The following is a 20,691-nucleotide window of genomic DNA, read 5'->3' as shown; positions in this document are numbered from 1 at the left end:
TAGAATACATAGAATAATAATCTAATAACAACAATAAATATTATAAAAGAGCTTCTTGTCTTGAAAATTGTTGAAGCTAATATCTCAAATACTATAGTAGAGATAACAGAGACTTATCACACTGTTACTGGTAACATCAAAATGACACTTGTATTATCAGAATGAAATTTTATTACTGATATGCATTTTGGTACACAAGACCCTCATCAGCCATACATAAAAATATATAAATATCTGTTGTAGAACAATTTTGCAGAGAAATTGACATTAACTACAATGTACAATTTAAAACATACCTGTTTAAGATTTATTTCTACCCACACTGCACAGTACTATGAGGATTATATTATAAACAGGTCTACAATATCTAAAAAGAAAATCTTTTGATAGTCCACTGTATAGCAGCAGTTGTGATTACCATTATAGTAATTGTGATTACTATATAGTGAATTATTTGTTAAGCTTATTTAAAGAAATTACTAATTTTTAAATTTTTAGAGGTATAAAATAAAATACAGTACTTAATTTTTTTTAAATATATGAATTAGGCTATATTTTGTAATGGTTATGATTATAAATGAAAAATATTTAAACCTCATATTTTCATTCCTTTCTTTTTTTTTTATTTACGAATAAAATTTATGTTTATATTAAATATCTTTATTACCCAATATTTACAACAGAATATAAAATTAAAATCAAACAAAATTAATATTTACAAAAAGTCAACTAAAACATGCTTCAATCAAACTATTGAAATAATAATAAAAAAATTTGTTTCTCAAATATTTTTGGATATTCATTATCAGGAATTCGATAAACTTAAACTAGGGCAAAAGTTCTTAATAAATATTTTTTATTTGTAATAAATAATAATATTTTTAACAGTGATATTACTCACTGTTACAATTTGGTAATAAAATACCTATGTATATTTAAACTTATTTTTTTATAGAACAGAACAAATTCCACTGTTCAGCATAACTAAATAAACTACAAAAAAAATTCTAAAAATGCCTTTAAGATGTGTAAACATGTAACATTTGTATGGTATTTTTATATTAAATGTGTATTTCTCATAATTTTTAAATTTTATTTACCAAAGCTAATGAGAAATTATCAAAGTATAAAATTGTATTATGATTTGTTGTATCATTAATTCTTACAAGCTATTGGTTTGATTTCAAATACTAACCATTTCTAAGATATCTCTTTTGATTTTTTTTTAATCATATAAGATAAGTTTATTATCATATATGATAATATAAGTAATATTATCATATAAGATAATATTAAGTGCTTTTTGTTTAAATAAAAACCAAATCTTTGACATTTCAATTAACATTTAAATAAAGTCTTTCTTAAATTTGTTTAATTTTTAGAATCTGTTATAAATTGTTAGATCAATTTTTAGTCATTTTATTTTTATTTATAGCAACCCATTCTTGCATGTCAAGAAGGAAAATTTAAAAAATTTTTGCAAGAAAATTGTCCTATACTGCAACAAAGATATTGGCCAACTCTTTGGTGCTTTGGTACACACGCTCAAACAGCATTAGCAAATTTTTTACGTGGATGGCTTCCTGACTTACCTTACCATCGGTGAGAAAGATTATGATTTTTATCTATTTTATTAAAATATATTAGTTAATTTTTAAATTATATAAATTAAAATGGTTTATGTTTGGATATATAACTATGCATGATCTAATTAATAAATTTGATCTAAACTATTTTCTATATATTAAAATTGAATTTCTACAGAAAAGCAAATCATAAATTCATTATATAAAGGTTATGATTATATAATAGAATATTTTTTAATACACTCTTAATTTTCTTTCTTAACCATCTAGAAATATTCATCTTTTATGTCTTTTAAAGATATTGAAATATAAAATACATATTTAAAGCATATATTTTTTATAAATTACAAATAATATATTATTTGTGAAGAGGTATGAAAGCTTTTTTTTTTTAAATGGAATAAAATAATTCATTCATAGTTATGCATATAAAAGGACTGAAAAATTGAATACAGTAGAGCATCGATTATCCGACCCCCGATCAACCGTCACCTCGGTTAACCGACCACGTTCTAGTCGACAAATTCAAATGTCCGCTAGTGATGTGGCGCTACAATATTTGGCTATGTCTTGGCTACTTTAATAGTATTTTTACGTGTTTTAGCTGGCAATACTGGATCGACCATGAAAGGGAGCCAGTATTTAAACAAGGCTTAATTTTCTAATTTTTAACAATACAATAGTGACGATTATTATTTTAAAAAAAAATTTGATAGGCTTAACATGGAGGAAAATTCAGTGCGAAGTAGGTTAATAGCGATATACTAATTACATGGGATATAATAATATACTACACTAATAATGGATTTTTTCATACTTTTCGGTTATCCGACTTTTCAATTATCCGACCAACCCCAGTCACCAATTGAATCGGATAATTGATGCTCTACTGTACTACTATTCGAAATATGATGTCAATATGCCAGTTTTTAAAATATGTAAATTGGTTATATACAGTCGAGTCTGCATAAGTTGTCATAGGTATAATTAGACACGTTTGGTTAAGTAGTCAGTTTTCATGGTCCCAACCAACTTACATAGGCATTAATGTTAAAAAAAATTCTCGCTTACTCGACACTGTTTAACTCATCACCACAGGATAAATCGACATACTTTTTCTGTTCCATACTCGTTTAAATGTCTGATAAGTTGACTCCCCTCCTGAAAAAAAAAGAGCTCACATCACATAGCTTAACATCATAGCAGAATCCGATTTTGCATTTTCTCACCTTTTATTCATCCATTATTTGCAGCAAGTGTTTCACATTTCTGTTAGAAATGAATATCCGAAACTTAACAATGCTTACGCTGAAAGAAAAATATGAACATGTATCTGAATTTGAATGTAATAAAACTTTGCAAGTCAAATTTGCAAATCAAGAAAACTTTCCAGAACAACTTTGGTGGGACTTCTGAAGAAAAAAGAGGAAATTAAGAAACTTTTTCTTGGGTCTTTGTCTTGACTGACTCAAACGCCAGAGAAAGTCGCCATACAAAGATGTCAAAGATGTTCTGGTATGTTGGCTAAAACAAATTCATTCATCAAATCTTCCTGTTTCAGGACCGATACTGAAACAAAAAGCGGTGGAAATCGCTGAGGTACTTGGAGTAGAAGCCAACTTTAGTGCCAGTGATGGATGGTCAGAGAGATACATTGCATGTACTGTATAAAGCACATACAGTACTAAGTACATAAAGCACAAACAGTATAAAGCACAAAACTACAATTAGGAAAATACGTGTACTGTATTTTCCTAATTGTAGTTTTGTGGGTTTTTTTCAACTATATTTTAGTTGTCATATTGGATAACTTGACACATTTCCACTTCCCCTTGGGGTGTTGACTTATGTGGACTCAACTGTATGTATATTTTTGAATTACTGTAATGTTTAACATTGTTCTGATTTCTTAATTTTATTATTTAGAGAACTAATCAAATTACCTGATGGGGGAATTGTGTCACTTGATTGGTTAGAAAGTTATGTGAATCATGGAAATAGTGGAAATCAACCAGTTGCACTTTTTCTACCAGGATTAACTGGTCACAGTCAAACAGAATATGTTAAAAGTCTTGTACCTGTTGCACAAAAACTGGGCTGCAAGTAAGTTTGGTTTAGCATAACTGAAAATAAACAAAGTTTTATGTTTTTTGAAAGTAAATTATATTATATATTTCTTTTTCTATATAAATATTAATTCAATTTAATTGAATTCAAAGTTAAAATTAATTCAATAAAAAGAAATATTTGATAATGATACTAAGTATATTCTTAATATAATAATAGTAAAAATCATTTAAGTTTAATGCATTATTGTCAGCCATAATTAATTTGGATGATTATTGGAACTTTCAGATTGTTTCTATTTATTAACTGCTCATTCTATTAACAAGAAAATATGTATATTGTAATAATGATGAAACAATTTTTTGCTTAATATTTTAAATTTAATATTAAACTTATATGATTGAACTATTAGTTAATTTAGTTATTATTGGTAATAAAAATCTTCATAAGACATATAAAACGAAATGTTTTTCCTTGTATTCTTGGAAAATCTAAGAGATATAAAAAATATGTAAATACAAAGAAAAATAACACTTCTGAAAGATATTTATCTTTCAGAAGTGTTGTTTGGAATATTTAAGAAGTAAATCAGTTCATTCAAAATAAAATTTATATTTAATGTAAAAAAAAATCTTTTAGTTATGATAAATAATCTAAAAGAGTGTAACAAAACAAACATTCTTCTGTTTTGTTATCCATGTGTGGTGTGACACTGCTTGCAACTGTTGTGATGGCATGTGAGGACGAATGACACAAGCGCAATGCCATTTTTATTAATTACCTGTAATTATGGAAGCAAAGGGATTTAAATTGTTTGCTCCAATATTGATTTTTAGGAAAATGGGTTTCCTTTTGGAGATTTAATGAAAAAAAAAAAAAAGAGGCTTGGATTTTTTGGGAAGGATGTATTTTGAAAAAAAAGAACCTAATTTTGAGGTATTAAAATTTAGTATAATTACCCAAAATTGATAACAATTTTGGGTAATTATATCTATTTACGTGTTAAACCTACTGGAAAATTTGTCAAAATGAGTCAGAAAATAAATGTTAAAAGACTGTTTAATTTTACCATATTTACTCACATATATTTACAACTTACACTAGTAATGAACTCTAATAATGACTCTAGTAATGAAGTGGCATGGAAGACGATAAAAACTTATGTATGTTTTTATAATTTTGATTCAGTAAGATTTGCAGAATAATTATGTATTTATGATAAAAATTATAAAAATTGTGGTGATATAAAAGATGCAGATTTGCTATTGATGTATAAAATGTGCTATTGTGTATAAAAGTTGGAGTAAAATTTAATTATTATTCTGATAGTTATACAACATAATTAATTATATCNTTAACAAGGCTTAATTTTCTAATTTTTAACAATACAATAGTGACGATTATTATTTTAAAAAAAAATTTGATAGGCTTAACATGGAGGAAAATTCAGTGCGAAGTAGGTTAATAGCGATATACTAATTACATGGGATATAATAATATACTACACTAATAATGGATTTTTTCATACTTTTCGGTTATCCGACTTTTCAATTATCCGACCAACCCCAGTCACCAATTGAATCGGATAATTGATGCTCTACTGTACTACTATTCGAAATATGATGTCAATATGCCAGTTTTTAAAATATGTAAATTGGTTATATACAGTCGAGTCTGCATAAGTTGTCATAGGTATAATTAGACACGTTTGGTTAAGTAGTCAGTTTTCATGGTCCCAACCAACTTACATAGGCATTAATGTTAAAAAAAATTCTCGCTTACTCGACACTGTTTAACTCATCACCACAGGATAAATCGACATACTTTTTCTGTTCCATACTCGTTTAAATGTCTGATAAGTTGACTCCCCTCCTGAAAAAAAAAGAGCTCACATCACATAGCTTAACATCATAGCAGAATCCGATTTTGCATTTTCTCACCTTTTATTCATCCATTATTTGCAGCAAGTGTTTCACATTTCTGTTAGAAATGAATATCCGAAACTTAACAATGCTTACGCTGAAAGAAAAATATGAACATGTATCTGAATTTGAATGTAATAAAACTTTGCAAGTCAAATTTGCAAATCAAGAAAACTTTCCAGAACAACTTTGGTGGGACTTCTGAAGAAAAAAGAGGAAATTAAGAAACTTTTTCTTGGGTCTTTGTCTTGACTGACTCAAACGCCAGAGAAAGTCGCCATACAAAGATGTCAAAGATGTTCTGGTATGTTGGCTAAAACAAATTCATTCATCAAATCTTCCTGTTTCAGGACCGATACTGAAACAAAAAGCGGTGGAAATCGCTGAGGTACTTGGAGTAGAAGCCAACTTTAGTGCCAGTGATGGATGGTCAGAGAGATACATTGCATGTACTGTATAAAGCACATACAGTACTAAGTACATAAAGCACAAACAGTATAAAGCACAAAACTACAATTAGGAAAATACGTGTACTGTATTTTCCTAATTGTAGTTTTGTGGGTTTTTTTCAACTATATTTTAGTTGTCATATTGGATAACTTGACACATTTCCACTTCCCCTTGGGGTGTTGACTTATGTGGACTCAACTGTATGTATATTTTTGAATTACTGTAATGTTTAACATTGTTCTGATTTCTTAATTTTATTATTTAGAGAACTAATCAAATTACCTGATGGGGGAATTGTGTCACTTGATTGGTTAGAAAGTTATGTGAATCATGGAAATAGTGGAAATCAACCAGTTGCACTTTTTCTACCAGGATTAACTGGTCACAGTCAAACAGAATATGTTAAAAGTCTTGTACCTGTTGCACAAAAACTGGGCTGCAAGTAAGTTTGGTTTAGCATAACTGAAAATAAACAAAGTTTTATGTTTTTTGAAAGTAAATTATCAAAGCTAATGAGAAATTATCAAAGTATAAAATTGTATTATGATTTGTTGTATCATTAATTCTTACAAGCTATTGGTTTGATTTCAAATACTAACCATTTCTAAGATATCTCTTTTGATTTTTTTTTAATCATATAAGATAAGTTTATTATCATATATGATAATATAAGTAATATTATCATATAAGATAATATTAAGTGCTTTTTGTTTAAATAAAAACCAAATCTTTGACATTTCAATTAACATTTAAATAAAGTCTTTCTTAAATTTGTTTAATTTTTAGAATCTGTTATAAATTGTTAGATCAATTTTTAGTCATTTTATTTTTATTTATAGCAACCCATTCTTGCATGTCAAGAAGGAAAATTTAAAAAATTTTTGCAAGAAAATTGTCCTATACTGCAACAAAGATATTGGCCAACTCTTTGGTGCTTTGGTACACACGCTCAAACAGCATTAGCAAATTTTTTACGTGGATGGCTTCCTGACTTACCTTACCATCGGTGAGAAAGATTATGATTTTTATCTATTTTATTAAAATATATTANAATGAGTAAGCAAATAATGCTATAATTTAAAACAAATTATTTTTATTAATTGCTTATTTATTATTATTATTTTTTTTAGATATTAAATAAAATTAAATCTTTTTGTCTTTTGTCCAAAACACAAAAAGAAGAGAGAACTATCATTTGTTAAATAGAATGACTAATATAGTTATTCTTCTTAAATATTTTTTATTAAGAAAATGTTTTGAAAAATTAATTTTGTATTGTAATGTTTTTATTACAATCATGTTTTTACAAATGTAAAATTAAATAGCAAAAATCTAATATTTAGTAATAATATACATAAATATTTTCCAAATTTAGTTACCAATTATTGTAATAAACAATGATTATCGTAACCAAAATTTTGCAAATTTTAATCACATATTTTGCAGTGATCACATGAAAATGTGTAAAAAATGCATTTTTGGTTAAATTTAATTAAATATTTTAGTATCTTGAGAAATGAGTAATACCTTGTATAACAATACAGAAATTATTTTAACTTTTCTTTTAATTTATACATGTGTTTTTAATTTTATTTTTTAAAGAAGTTTGTATTAAAATCTAGATCACTTTTCTCAGACAGAAATAATTTTGGTTCAGCACATCAGCAGTAATAGGTTTGTTAAAATTTAATTGTAAATGTATTTCCAAGTTTTGTTCTGACTAAAATGTTTAAAAAATGAGAAACTTGTCTCAACTTCTGCTCTGTGAGGAAGTACTTTTAATGCTGCAATTGCAGATGTACTTAACTGAGACATATTTCTAAGCTTTTGAACCAGAAATGAATGACATTTCTATCATTTGTAGATTCATTCCATGATCTTTGTACAAGATAACTTTGTAGTATGCAATTTCAATATCTGGAATTTCCTGTTATGTGCAACAGGAAGTTGCACAAAATAGTTCATCTCCTTAGGTAGTTCTGTAAATTGTGCTTGATGTGCATGCAGTGGATTTATTATAATTACGTACACATTAATAAATTATACACATCCTGAAATTTTAGTATAGATCCTGGAAATATATAAAATATTTAAAATTAAATAATTTTGTTTTAACTTTTTATCAGCAGTTTGGTAGCAAGATAAGAAATATTATCATCCTGTTTCCAATCTGATAACATAACAGTGAATATGTTCATTAACACACTAATCACCATATTGGTGGTAGATTATTATTATTATTCATTGTCTAACAAGTTATAGTTTGTGAAAAATAAAAAAAATTTGACCCAAATAGATTCACAAAAAGTAAAAATGACTAAATTTTTAATACTGTTATTATACAACACTGGTTTTAGTATTCTCTGCTAATATAAAAATATATGAGAGATTATTTATTTTTATATAAATCCTTAAAAGACTCTACCTTATTTTTGTAATTTTTTTTCTTACCATTACTGACTCAATTTTTTAAATAACTTTTTCAGTTTTATTTGATTTCTTGAATTTATATTACTTTTAAGAATAAATACATTTAATAATATCAAATTTACACCATCTGTTTTAACAGATGATGTAAATTTGATATCTATTTTAACTTTTTCATTATATACACATTTTTAAAATGTGAGTTATTGATATTTTGTATTTTTTTTAGATGTGTTGTTTTTAATAATCGTGGCAGAGGAGGAGTTGCCTTATTGGTGAGTGGTTATTTAATAAATCAAAATTGATTTTTTGAAACACTTTTTTTTTTAATGTGATATTAAATTATTTTATTCTAAATTATATCTCATTTTTATTGAATCATGAAATTATATCTTCCTTTCAAGAATACTTTATTAAAAATACTTATTTTTTTATCATAATCTGTGTATTAATTTTTTAATGTAAAAATATACCAGAATTGTAAAGTAAGAATTTAATTATAATGAACTTTATTTAAAAATTCATTATTTTTTTATTAGATTTTATTAGTCATAAAATGTAAAAGTTGAATATATGTAACTGGTGAGATATTTAATATTTTCTTAGAAATATAGTGACTAATTACTTTAATAAATTATGATTGATCTCTTATATAATTTGTAATGAGTAAGCAAATAATGCTATAATTTAAAACAAATTATTTTTATTAATTGCTTATTTATTATTATTATTTTTTTTAGATATTAAATAAAATTAAATCTTTTTGTCTTTTGTCCAAAACACAAAAAGAAGAGAGAACTATCATTTGTTAAATAGAATGACTAATATAGTTATTCTTCTTAAATATTTTTTATTAAGAAAATGTTTTGAAAAATTAATTTTGTATTGTAATGTTTTTATTACAATCATGTTTTTACAAATGTAAAATTAAATAGCAAAAATCTAATATTTAGTAATAATATACATAAATATTTTCCAAATTTAGTTACCAATTATTGTAATAAACAATGATTATCGTAACCAAAATTTTGCAAATTTTAATCACATATTTTGCAGTGATCACATGAAAATGTGTAAAAAATGCATTTTTGGTTAAATTTAATTAAATATTTTAGTATCTTGAGAAATGAGTAATACCTTGTATAACAATACAGAAATTATTTTAACTTTTCTTTTAATTTATACATGTGTTTTTAATTTTATTTTTTAAAGAAGTTTGTATTAAAATCTAGATCACTTTTCTCAGACAGAAATAATTTTGGTTCAGCACATCAGCAGTAATAGGTTTGTTAAAATTTAATTGTAAATGTATTTCCAAGTTTTGTTCTGACTAAAATGTTTAAAAAATGAGAAACTTGTCTCAACTTCTGCTCTGTGAGGAAGTACTTTTAATGCTGCAATTGCAGATGTACTTAACTGAGACATATTTCTAAGCTTTTGAACCAGAAATGAATGACATTTCTATCATTTGTAGATTCATTCCATGATCTTTGTACAAGATAACTTTGTAGTATGCAATTTCAATATCTGGAATTTCCTGTTATGTGCAACAGGAAGTTGCACAAAATAGTTCATCTCCTTAGGTAGTTCTGTAAATTGTGCTTGATGTGCATGCAGTGGATTTATTATAATTACGTACACATTAATAAATTATACACATCCTGAAATTTTAGTATAGATCCTGGAAATATATAAAATATTTAAAATAAATTAACACTGAAATTTAAATTTTGTGGTAGTGACATGAGAGAATAATGTTCTGGTCATTATTTTTTCTCTCCATAATAATGCAAACTGGAAGAGAGAATTTTTTGTTTTAAAATAATCATTGATGTTCAATTTTATTCATTAGAACATTTTAGCAAATCAATATTTCATAATAAAATCAAATTAATGTGAATAGATATGCAAAATTTAAAAGCATTTTTGTATTTATAAATTTTATGCAAAGAAACAATTTGCTAGATTATATTGGACTATAATATTGCTATTTTTTAATAATTAACTATTCAGTAATTTTGCCTGGTTGTAAGTATTGGAATCCATCTCTTGATAAATTTAATAATTATTGTTTAATTTTTAATTTAGAAAGTTGTGGAAGAGAAGACTTTGCCTGGAGCAGGACTTGAAAACACAACTTTTGCATACTCTGTGGATGCATTGTCAGTTATGCTACTTGGACTGCCATCCAATTGTTGCCTCCAGAACTATTAATAATTTAGATATAACCATACTGGTTACTCACAGCACTGACTGGGTAAAGTGATAGCTGGTTGATGTCTATTTAATAAATTCTCATGGCATCATGAGGACCTATTAAGTAGGCATCAACCAGCTATCACTTTAAACCTAGTTATAACCATTCACAGTTACTTATGACGAATGGTTATATCTAAGTTTAAATATGTTTGGAAGCAAAGAATTGCTCAGAGGTCCAGGTGGCATAACTGGCAGCACACTGCATGGTAAGTGGAGATTGTGGATTCAAATCCCACTCTGGGCTAGTTCAGACTGTTCTAAATTATTTAATAAGTTATTATTATAATTATTAACTTAGTTAAGAGATAGTGTCTAACATTTACCTCTAATACCAAATTACTTACTATCTAGTTATAATAATGATAAAAATTTAAGTGAAAATACAGAGAAATTATAATTGAATCAGTCACCTTTATCNCAATCATGTTTTTACAAATGTAAAATTAAATAGCAAAAATCTAATATTTAGTAATAATATACATAAATATTTTCCAAATTTAGTTACCAATTATTGTAATAAACAATGATTATCGTAACCAAAATTTTGCAAATTTTAATCACATATTTTGCAGTGATCACATGAAAATGTGTAAAAAATGCATTTTTGGTTAAATTTAATTAAATATTTTAGTATCTTGAGAAATGAGTAATACCTTGTATAACAATACAGAAATTATTTTAACTTTTCTTTTAATTTATACATGTGTTTTTAATTTTATTTTTTAAAGAAGTTTGTATTAAAATCTAGATCACTTTTCTCAGACAGAAATAATTTTGGTTCAGCACATCAGCAGTAATAGGTTTGTTAAAATTTAATTGTAAATGTATTTCCAAGTTTTGTTCTGACTAAAATGTTTAAAAAATGAGAAACTTGTCTCAACTTCTGCTCTGTGAGGAAGTACTTTTAATGCTGCAATTGCAGATGTACTTAACTGAGACATATTTCTAAGCTTTTGAACCAGAAATGAATGACATTTCTATCATTTGTAGATTCATTCCATGATCTTTGTACAAGATAACTTTGTAGTATGCAATTTCAATATCTGGAATTTCCTGTTATGTGCAACAGGAAGTTGCACAAAATAGTTCATCTCCTTAGGTAGTTCTGTAAATTGTGCTTGATGTGCATGCAGTGGATTTATTATAATTACGTACACATTAATAAATTATACACATCCTGAAATTTTAGTATAGATCCTGGAAATATATAAAATATTTAAAATAAATTAACACTGAAATTTAAATTTTGTGGTAGTGACATGAGAGAATAATGTTCTGGTCATTATTTTTTCTCTCCATAATAATGCAAACTGGAAGAGAGAATTTTTTGTTTTAAAATAATCATTGATGTTCAATTTTATTCATTAGAACATTTTAGCAAATCAATATTTCATAATAAAATCAAATTAATGTGAATAGATATGCAAAATTTAAAAGCATTTTTGTATTTATAAATTTTATGCAAAGAAACAATTTGCTAGATTATATTGGACTATAATATTGCTATTTTTTAATAATTAACTATTCAGTAATTTTGCCTGGTTGTAAGTATTGGAATCCATCTCTTGATAAATTTAATAATTATTGTTTAATTTTTAATTTAGAAAGTTGTGGAAGAGAAGACTTTGCCTGGAGCAGGACTTGAAAACACAACTTTTGCATACTCTGTGGATGCATTGTCAGTTATGCTACTTGGACTGCCATCCAATTGTTGCCTCCAGAACTATTAATAATTTAGATATAACCATACTGGTTACTCACAGCACTGACTGGGTAAAGTGATAGCTGGTTGATGTCTATTTAATAAATTCTCATGGCATCATGAGGACCTATTAAGTAGGCATCAACCAGCTATCACTTTAAACCTAGTTATAACCATTCACAGTTACTTATGACGAATGGTTATATCTAAGTTTAAATATGTTTGGAAGCAAAGAATTGCTCAGAGGTCCAGGTGGCATAACTGGCAGCACACTGCATGGTAAGTGGAGATTGTGGATTCAAATCCCACTCTGGGCTAGTTCAGACTGTTCTAAATTATTTAATAAGTTATTATTATAATTATTAACTTAGTTAAGAGATAGTGTCTAACATTTACCTCTAATACCAAATTACTTACTATCTAGTTATAATAATGATAAAAATTTAAGTGAAAATACAGAGAAATTATAATTGAATCAGTCACCTTTATCATCATAGTCATTTAATTTTATAAAGCATATTTATTTAAATATGTAAAAATATACATATTTATTTAAATATGTATATTTTTTAGTACAATAAACTATTTTAATTTTTGTAACATTAATAATTATTAAATATATCATCAGGAATTGTTGAGGAAGTCTATATTTGGTAAGTTTACTTCAAAGTAATATACACAAACTAATATCAGTGAATTACAACTTGATTCAAATTTTATTTTGATTATAAGTACAGTAGAGCGTTGATTATCCGAATCAATTGGGAACTGGGGTTGTTTGGAAAACCGATATTTCGGCTAACCTATTATGTACGAAAAACATATTAGCCTATCCCATGTTGAAATTTTTCTCCGTTGCGTGTCGCTTCGTGTTGAATTTTTGTCGATGTTAAGCCTAACATAAACTTTTCAAAATAATAATCATGACTATTGTATCATTAAAAATTATTTCTTCATTTTGTACAAACCAGGGCTGTGGAGTCGGAGTCGTGGAGTTTTGGTGTTTTAGCTGGAGTTGGAGTAGTCAAAAAATTTGCCGATTTTGACTCCCTTTTACTTACCAACTTGTTATGTGTATGAAACGGAGTCGGAGTCGGATGGTAAGGAAGAGTCGGAGTNGGAAGTCTATATTTGGTAAGTTTACTTCAAAGTAATATACACAAACTAATATCAGTGAATTACAACTTGATTCAAATTTTATTTTGATTATAAGTACAGTAGAGCGTTGATTATCCGAATCAATTGGGAACTGGGGTTGTTTGGAAAACCGATATTTCGGATAACCAATTATGTACGAAAAACATATTAGCCTATCCCATGTTGAAATTTTTCTCCGTTGGGTGTCACTTCGTGTGAATTTTTGTCGATGTTAAGCCTAACATAAACTTTTCAAAATAATAATCATGACTATTGTATCATTAAAAATTATTTCTTCATTTTGTACAAGCCAGGGCTGTGGAGTCAGAGTCGTGGAGTTTTGGTGTTTTAGCTGGAGTTGGAGTCGTCAAAAAATTTGCCGATTTTGACTCCCTTTTACTTACCAACTTGTTATGTGTATGAAACGGAGTCGGAGTCGGATGGTAAGGAAGAGTCGGAGTNGGACTTCAATGTCAAGATGACATAGTACTTTCCAATTACGTGGAAAGTGTGGTCACTGAGTATTATACTACACACAACAATTAACACCTCAATACTAATTCCAGCACTCAAAAAATTATACTGATCTAACGTTTTCGGCCGTCTTTTAGAGGTCCTCCTCAGGGTGAAACACAACAAAACAGTTCTATCTTTTGAAGTATTCTAATCATCGAATACAGCTATGTTCCAAATTTTTAAATATTTAAAAGATGTACCGTACGATATAAAAATTGTTACGTTTACAACATAAACATAATTATTTTAAAATAATGCTATACATAAATTATTATTGTAGAGTTGTGAAAAGTAGCGCGATGTAAACGATTTGTTTTACATTAATGCTATACATAAATTATTATTATAGAGTTGTGAAAATTAGCATGATGTAAACTCTTTGTTTTCTTTTATAAAGTAGAAAGATTAAAAATAATTACACATCCGATTATTGTTGTGCTTTGTGGCAATGTAAATAATATTTCCACGATTGTGGAATCGGCATATAATCGGAGTTGATGCAGTTTTCCTTCATGGTTTCTATATAAATCTCAATAGTCTCCAACGAGTGTAAGTCATGTCGGTCGAAGGCCCTATGCAAAAGAGTAGCCTCATCCCAACATGGGGGAAACCCCTGGTTCGGTAGCATACTGGGCTAGAGCGGTACTATACTTCTGCTTCGATACATCATATTTGTGATCCCGTACTCTAGCTTCCAGGGATCTGTATGTGGATCCAATGTACGTTATCCGACGATTGAAATGTTCGTCATTCAAAGGTATGCGGTACACCCCCGGCACTTTTTTTTTTTTTTTTATCATCGGACTTGTCCTTAGCATTAGATAAAAATCGGAAAATATTTTGCGTTCTCTTATATGTTAAGCGCACGTTCAACTCCTTAGCAATTTTACTAAAAATTCGTTGAAGGGATGGTTTGTAAGATAAAACCACCCGGTTGTGCTGTGCATCAATAGTCCCCTTGTTGTTGTTAGTTATTGTAGATTGCTGGTTGGTAGTTAGACTATCTATTAAGGACTGGTGATATCCGTGTGCCGATGCTATACGTTTGATGTTTTTCAGTTCTCTGTAGATATCAGAAGTTTCAGAGCAGTGCTCTGAAACTTCCGATATCTACAGAGAACTGTCCAATATCAGGAATCTGTAGATATCTACAGAGAACTGAAAAACATCAAACGTATAGCATCGGCACACGGATATCACCAGTCCTTAATAGATAGGCTAACTACCAACCAGCAATCTACAATAACTAACAACAACAAGGGGACTATTGATGCACAGCACAACCGGGTGGTTTTATCTTACAAACCATCCCTTCAACGAATTTTTAGTAAAATTGCTAAGGAGTTGAACGTGCGCTTAACATATAAGAGAACGCAAAATATTTTCCGATTTTTATCTAATGCTAAGGACAAGTCCGATGATTAAAAAAAAAAAGCGCCGGGGGTGTACCGCATACCTTTGAATGACGAACGTTTCAATCGTCGGATAACGTACATTGGATCCACATACAGATCCCTGGAAGCTAGAGTACGGGATCACAAATATGATGTATCGAAGCAGAAGTATAGTACCGCTCTAGCCCAGTATGCTACCGAACCAGGGGTTTCCCCCATGTTGGGATGAGGCTACTCTTTTGCATAGGGCCTTCGACCGACATGACTTACACTCGTTGGAGACTATTGAGATTTATATAGAAACCATGAAGGAAAACTGCATCAACTCCGATTATATGCCGATTCCACAATCGTGGAAATATTATTTACACTGCCACAAAGCACAACAATAATCGGATGTGTAATTATTTTTAATCTTTCTACTTTATAAAAGAAAACAAAGAGTTTACATCATGCTAATTTTCACAACTCTATAATAATAATTTATGTATAGCATTAATGTAAAACAAATCGTTTACATCGCGCTACTTTTCACAACTCTACAATAATAATTTATGTATAGCATTATTTTAAAATAATTATGTTTATGTTGTAAACGTAACAATTTTTATATCGTACGGTACATCTTTTAAATATTTAAAAATTTGGAACATAGCTGTATTCGATGATTAGAATACTTCAAAAGATAGAACTGTTTTGTTGTGTTTCACCCTGAGGAGGACCTCTAAAAGACGGCCGAAAACGTTAGATCAGTATAATTTTTTGAGTGCTGGAATTAGTATTGAGGTGTTAATTGTTGTGTGTAGTATAATACTCAGTGACCACACTTTCCACATAATTGGAAAGTACTATGTCATCTTGACATTGAAGTCCTGCAAAACTACATCATATATGTAACATTATGTTCGATTTTGAGTAATTTAATTTATTTTCAAATATAGTAAGTACATTAAAATATATAATGCTAATGAAATTTTAAATGCACCCAAAACATAAAAGCAAACAAGTTTATGAATTATCCAAAATTTTGTTTTTCAAAGGACTTCTGATCTCATCAAATTTGGATAATCGAGTTGCTACTGTATGTATTAATATAAATACTTTTGTAACATATCCTCAGAAAAAAGGTTAATCCCTGAAAATCTAATAAAGTTATTGAACACAATAACTGTTTAATTTTAATATTCAAACTAATTTAAAATACATTCTATACAGTTAAGATAAATATCTTTTTTAAGTATATCTTGAATAATTTTAAAACCAAATTTTTATTTATAGTTTATTAAAACAATGCTTTTTTTTTATTTATGCCAAATAAAAATAAAATGTAGTTGGTAAAAAAGAAAAATTACTTTATATCTGATGTTTAAATGTTAAAATCATTATAATAATGAATAATAATTTAATTTCACCATTATATTTTCAGACACCAAAAACTTATTGTGCTGTCAATACTGGAGATTTACGAGAAGTTCTTAAATATATACAAAAGAAATATCCTAATAGTGCTATATTTGGTACTGGCATATCTTTAGGTGGAATTATACTTGGTCAGTATTTAGTTGAGTCAGGTGATAAAGCTGTTATCTCTGCTGCCATGTTGATATCTGTACCCTGGGATGTCCATGCTGGTGCTGCAAGCATAGAGATTCCGGGCCTCAATCTCATGTTGAATAAACATCTTGCTCGCAGTTTATGTAATATGGTGCGACCGTAAGTTATCTATTATATTTATTACTATTATTGATAAAAATACTGTTACTTTAAATTGAAAACTTTGATTCCTATGTACAAAAATAGTTTTCACATTCAAATTGAAATTTTACACTATCACAAATTTATTATTTTTTATTTTACAATTAATTTAAATATAAATAATTGTAAACTGTATCAAATTTTTACTTGTATTATATATAAAATATATTATATTTTTAAAATATCATTTTTTAAAATTGTTATAATTAGAACATGAAACTGTTTATTTTACACTTACACTAAAAACTTAATTGATTTTAAAACAGTAAATTAAAATTACAGGAAAATTTCTCAGTATATTAGTGTGAGTTTAAGTAATATGAATAACACCTATACACCCACACAATTTTATAGATACACAGGATGCAAGAAATTTTCTAAAAAGTTTTTCCTAGTTCTTGGAATACGGAAAGGTTTTAAAATATTGATCATTTGAAATTTATAAATTCAAAATACGATGATAAAAATATGCTGAATATTTATTGTATGCTAGTATCATCAAGAAAATTTTATTTCATAGTAATTACACCAACTTTCTTGGAAGTACAGTAGAAGAAAAAATGACTAATTACTAACTGCAACAAGTTGCTAAAGTTTCTTGGCAACATTTAAAAATGTGTGTGGTGCAATCTGTTATGATATTTTATTTTAAAAACTTTTAATATTTTCAATTATTATAAAATGGCAAAAAGCTTAATTTTGAGGGTTGGGACAAGTTTTATAAAATAATGAATAATATCATTATTCCTTATTAGCATTTACAGTAAGATATGCCACACAACCCCACTTTATCTCCCCACCCCATCAAGTTTTAACCACCAAAATTTAATAGCATTAATCCCCTAATACATAAACTTCCCTGCAAAATTCCAGAAATGTTCAACAAAAAGCATAGGAGTTATTAAACTTCAAAGGGCTGAACAAACTTATGCCCCTCACACATACTAACATCCATACATACAGAAAAAAAACCTTGGAATTTTTTTGCATTTCTCAATGTTTCAATGTTCTGAGTCCAAAAATGTAAAAATCTTTGGGGTCATTTTTTGACTGATCACTGTACTTTCCTTCTGTTATATATAACTGAGTCAGGAAAGTAAATGCTTATATACAAGGTAATGCAAGGCTTATCAAAGCATTTATTTTGTAATTTTTGACATTTATCATTCATATTTTTAGTATAAATGGTCAGTACTGTATCAAGGAAAAGAGCTTCTCAACACTTTAATCTAGTGTAAATCTAATTTTATCATAGAAAAAACAAATTAAGCTGTTAACTTTTATTATAAATAAATAAATGAATAATTTTATATGAAAACTAATTTGATTAGCAAAATCATTCATTACCATTTATTTATTAAAAAAATAAACAACTTTATTTATTTATTTTTTCTATGATAAATTTATACTAGACTAAAGCGTTATTCAATTGTTTTCTTTGATACTTACTATTTATACTATAAAATGTGCATGGTAAATATAAAAAGTACAAAGTGAACATTCTGACAATTGCCTCACATATAAGCATTTTTATTTTACAGCTTGGTCTTCACAATTTGAAATCAATCAAACATACAGTGTTTGAATGCTCGTGTAAACGCGCACCATCTATCATAGGATAAATGCCAGAAACCTTTGCGGGAGTGTATTAAAAAACTTCCCAAAGCTTCATGGCAATCGTACTATGCCAGAAATTTTGACAGGAGTATATTAAACAACTTCTCAAAGTTTCATGGCAAGGATAAACGGTGTAGTAATGCATGAAGGACATACAGACACACAGACAGCCAGACAGACATACATTCATTTTTATATATATAGATAATAAAAATTAAAACTCAAAAATATTAAATAGAAAATAATTTTAATACGGATAATATCCAATGACATGAATCCAAAAGTTAATTTCTTGGAACCCTAAGCTTAGTTCAGATACACATTTATTTTCAAATGGCAAACTTGATTCTTATTGTCATTTTGCAAAATGAAAACAGCAAATTAGGAAATCATATGAAAACCATAGCAAAATTGTTAAAACAAAATTATGGCTGATAACAGCAAATTTTTTAATGCTTGCTTTATTCATTTATTTATCAGAGAGAAAATTTCAAAATTAATTGTAGTAATTGTTAGAAAATAATTAGAAAGCACACACTTTTGTATCTGCTTTGTTTAAATTTCTCTCCTTATCTTCAGAAATTCATTTTTATGATCTAGTGATAAATGTTTTTCACTAGTGGAAAAGTTTATGTTAAAATGTGATTGCACTTGGTAAAACAGAAAAAATTGCCAGAAATGATGTTACTGCCAATGCAATATTTGTTCCTCTTTCTGCTTTTTGCAAGTGAATTACTCTATATGAACTAAGCATAAATTTAAGACATTACAATTATTTTCTATTTAATTTTTTGGTGGATTTATTTAACATTTATTACTATTTGAAAAATAAACAGAGTGAATCAATAAGATAAAACTATTTTGTCTCTCATCAGTTAATTCTTTCAAATGAAAGATGAATATCTTATATAGTAAAGACTTAAAGGATTGTAATGATTAGAACATTTAACAGAAAGTTGAAATTTTATTTTGTTCATTCAATTATTGTTTAAAAAACATTTTGAAAAGATTTATTTTATTATTGTCTTTTAACTTGAAAGTTAATAAATAATAATTTAAATTTTATACAAATGTCACTTTAATTAATATAAAAACAATTTCTACACTATAAAGTTAAAAAATGATACAAATAAATCAAAATTGTGATGATGTATTCTTTAGTTTTAATTTTAGTAGAAAAATGGCAAAAAATGATGCTATTGTCTGTAAACAAGACAAAACATTACAAAGTCAAATTAGCATTATCATTTCGAATATATATAATTATTTTTAGTCATCAAAATTCCTTTTACAGTGATGATAAAAGCAATGAATTTATACCCTATTAGGATGATAATTATCACATTGTGTCTTAATTATCAAAGTTCTCTGAAATGACATTATTATGTAGATAAGGAATAATTACTACAAATTTATCAGATTTAAGAAACAAATTCAAACAGGAATGTTTAACAAAATCAATTAAAGTGTGAATTCCTTTAATATTCCTTACTATTCATTTAAATGAGTAGTAAGGAATACTAAAGATGAGATATGAATTTGGTGGTTTTAGGAAAAATCATGAGCAGAATATATGTTGTGTATTAAAGGATTCTTTGTTTTCTAAGATGCTCTTAGTGACTTTATACAAATGAAAAACTGTGTGATGGGTTTTGTAATTGCAATTTAAAATCAGTATATAACTGTATTTCTTTTCAAATTGTGTTTTAAACACAGATAAATTTGAGTTATCCATGCAAAATCATGGTAATTATTTCTGTTTTATATTAAATAAGTAATTAAAAATTAACTTTATAATTGAAAAAAGATAAAATTCAATTTACATTTTATCATTTTTATTGAAACTTATTATTATTATT

At 27.3% G+C, this 20,691-nt stretch overlaps 1 protein-coding gene across 1 annotated transcript in view; it reads left to right on the top strand.

The window, feature by feature from the left end:
- Positions 1-20,691, top strand: part of LOC111623542 (phospholipase ABHD3-like) — a 49,067-nt gene that overhangs the window by 11,843 nt on the left and 16,533 nt on the right. Inside the window, exons 2-5 of the mRNA XM_023366152.1 lie at positions 1,436-1,602; positions 3,513-3,689; positions 8,682-8,727; positions 16,887-17,173. Coding sequence (XP_023221920.1) covers positions 1,436-1,602; positions 3,513-3,689; positions 8,682-8,727; positions 16,887-17,173 — 677 coding nt within the window. The remainder of the gene's footprint in view (positions 1-1,435; positions 1,603-3,512; positions 3,690-8,681; positions 8,728-16,886; positions 17,174-20,691) is intronic.

The sequence above is a fragment of the Centruroides sculpturatus genome, unplaced genomic scaffold (genome assembly GCF_000671375.1).
Source record: "Centruroides sculpturatus isolate CEXI.00-Female unplaced genomic scaffold, Cexi_2.0 scaffold288, whole genome shotgun sequence".
Classification (NCBI taxonomy): Eukaryota; Metazoa; Arthropoda; class Arachnida; order Scorpiones; family Buthidae; genus Centruroides; species Centruroides sculpturatus.
Note: the sequence above shows the minus strand (reverse complement) of the source record. Positions and strands in the feature narration are given on the sequence as shown.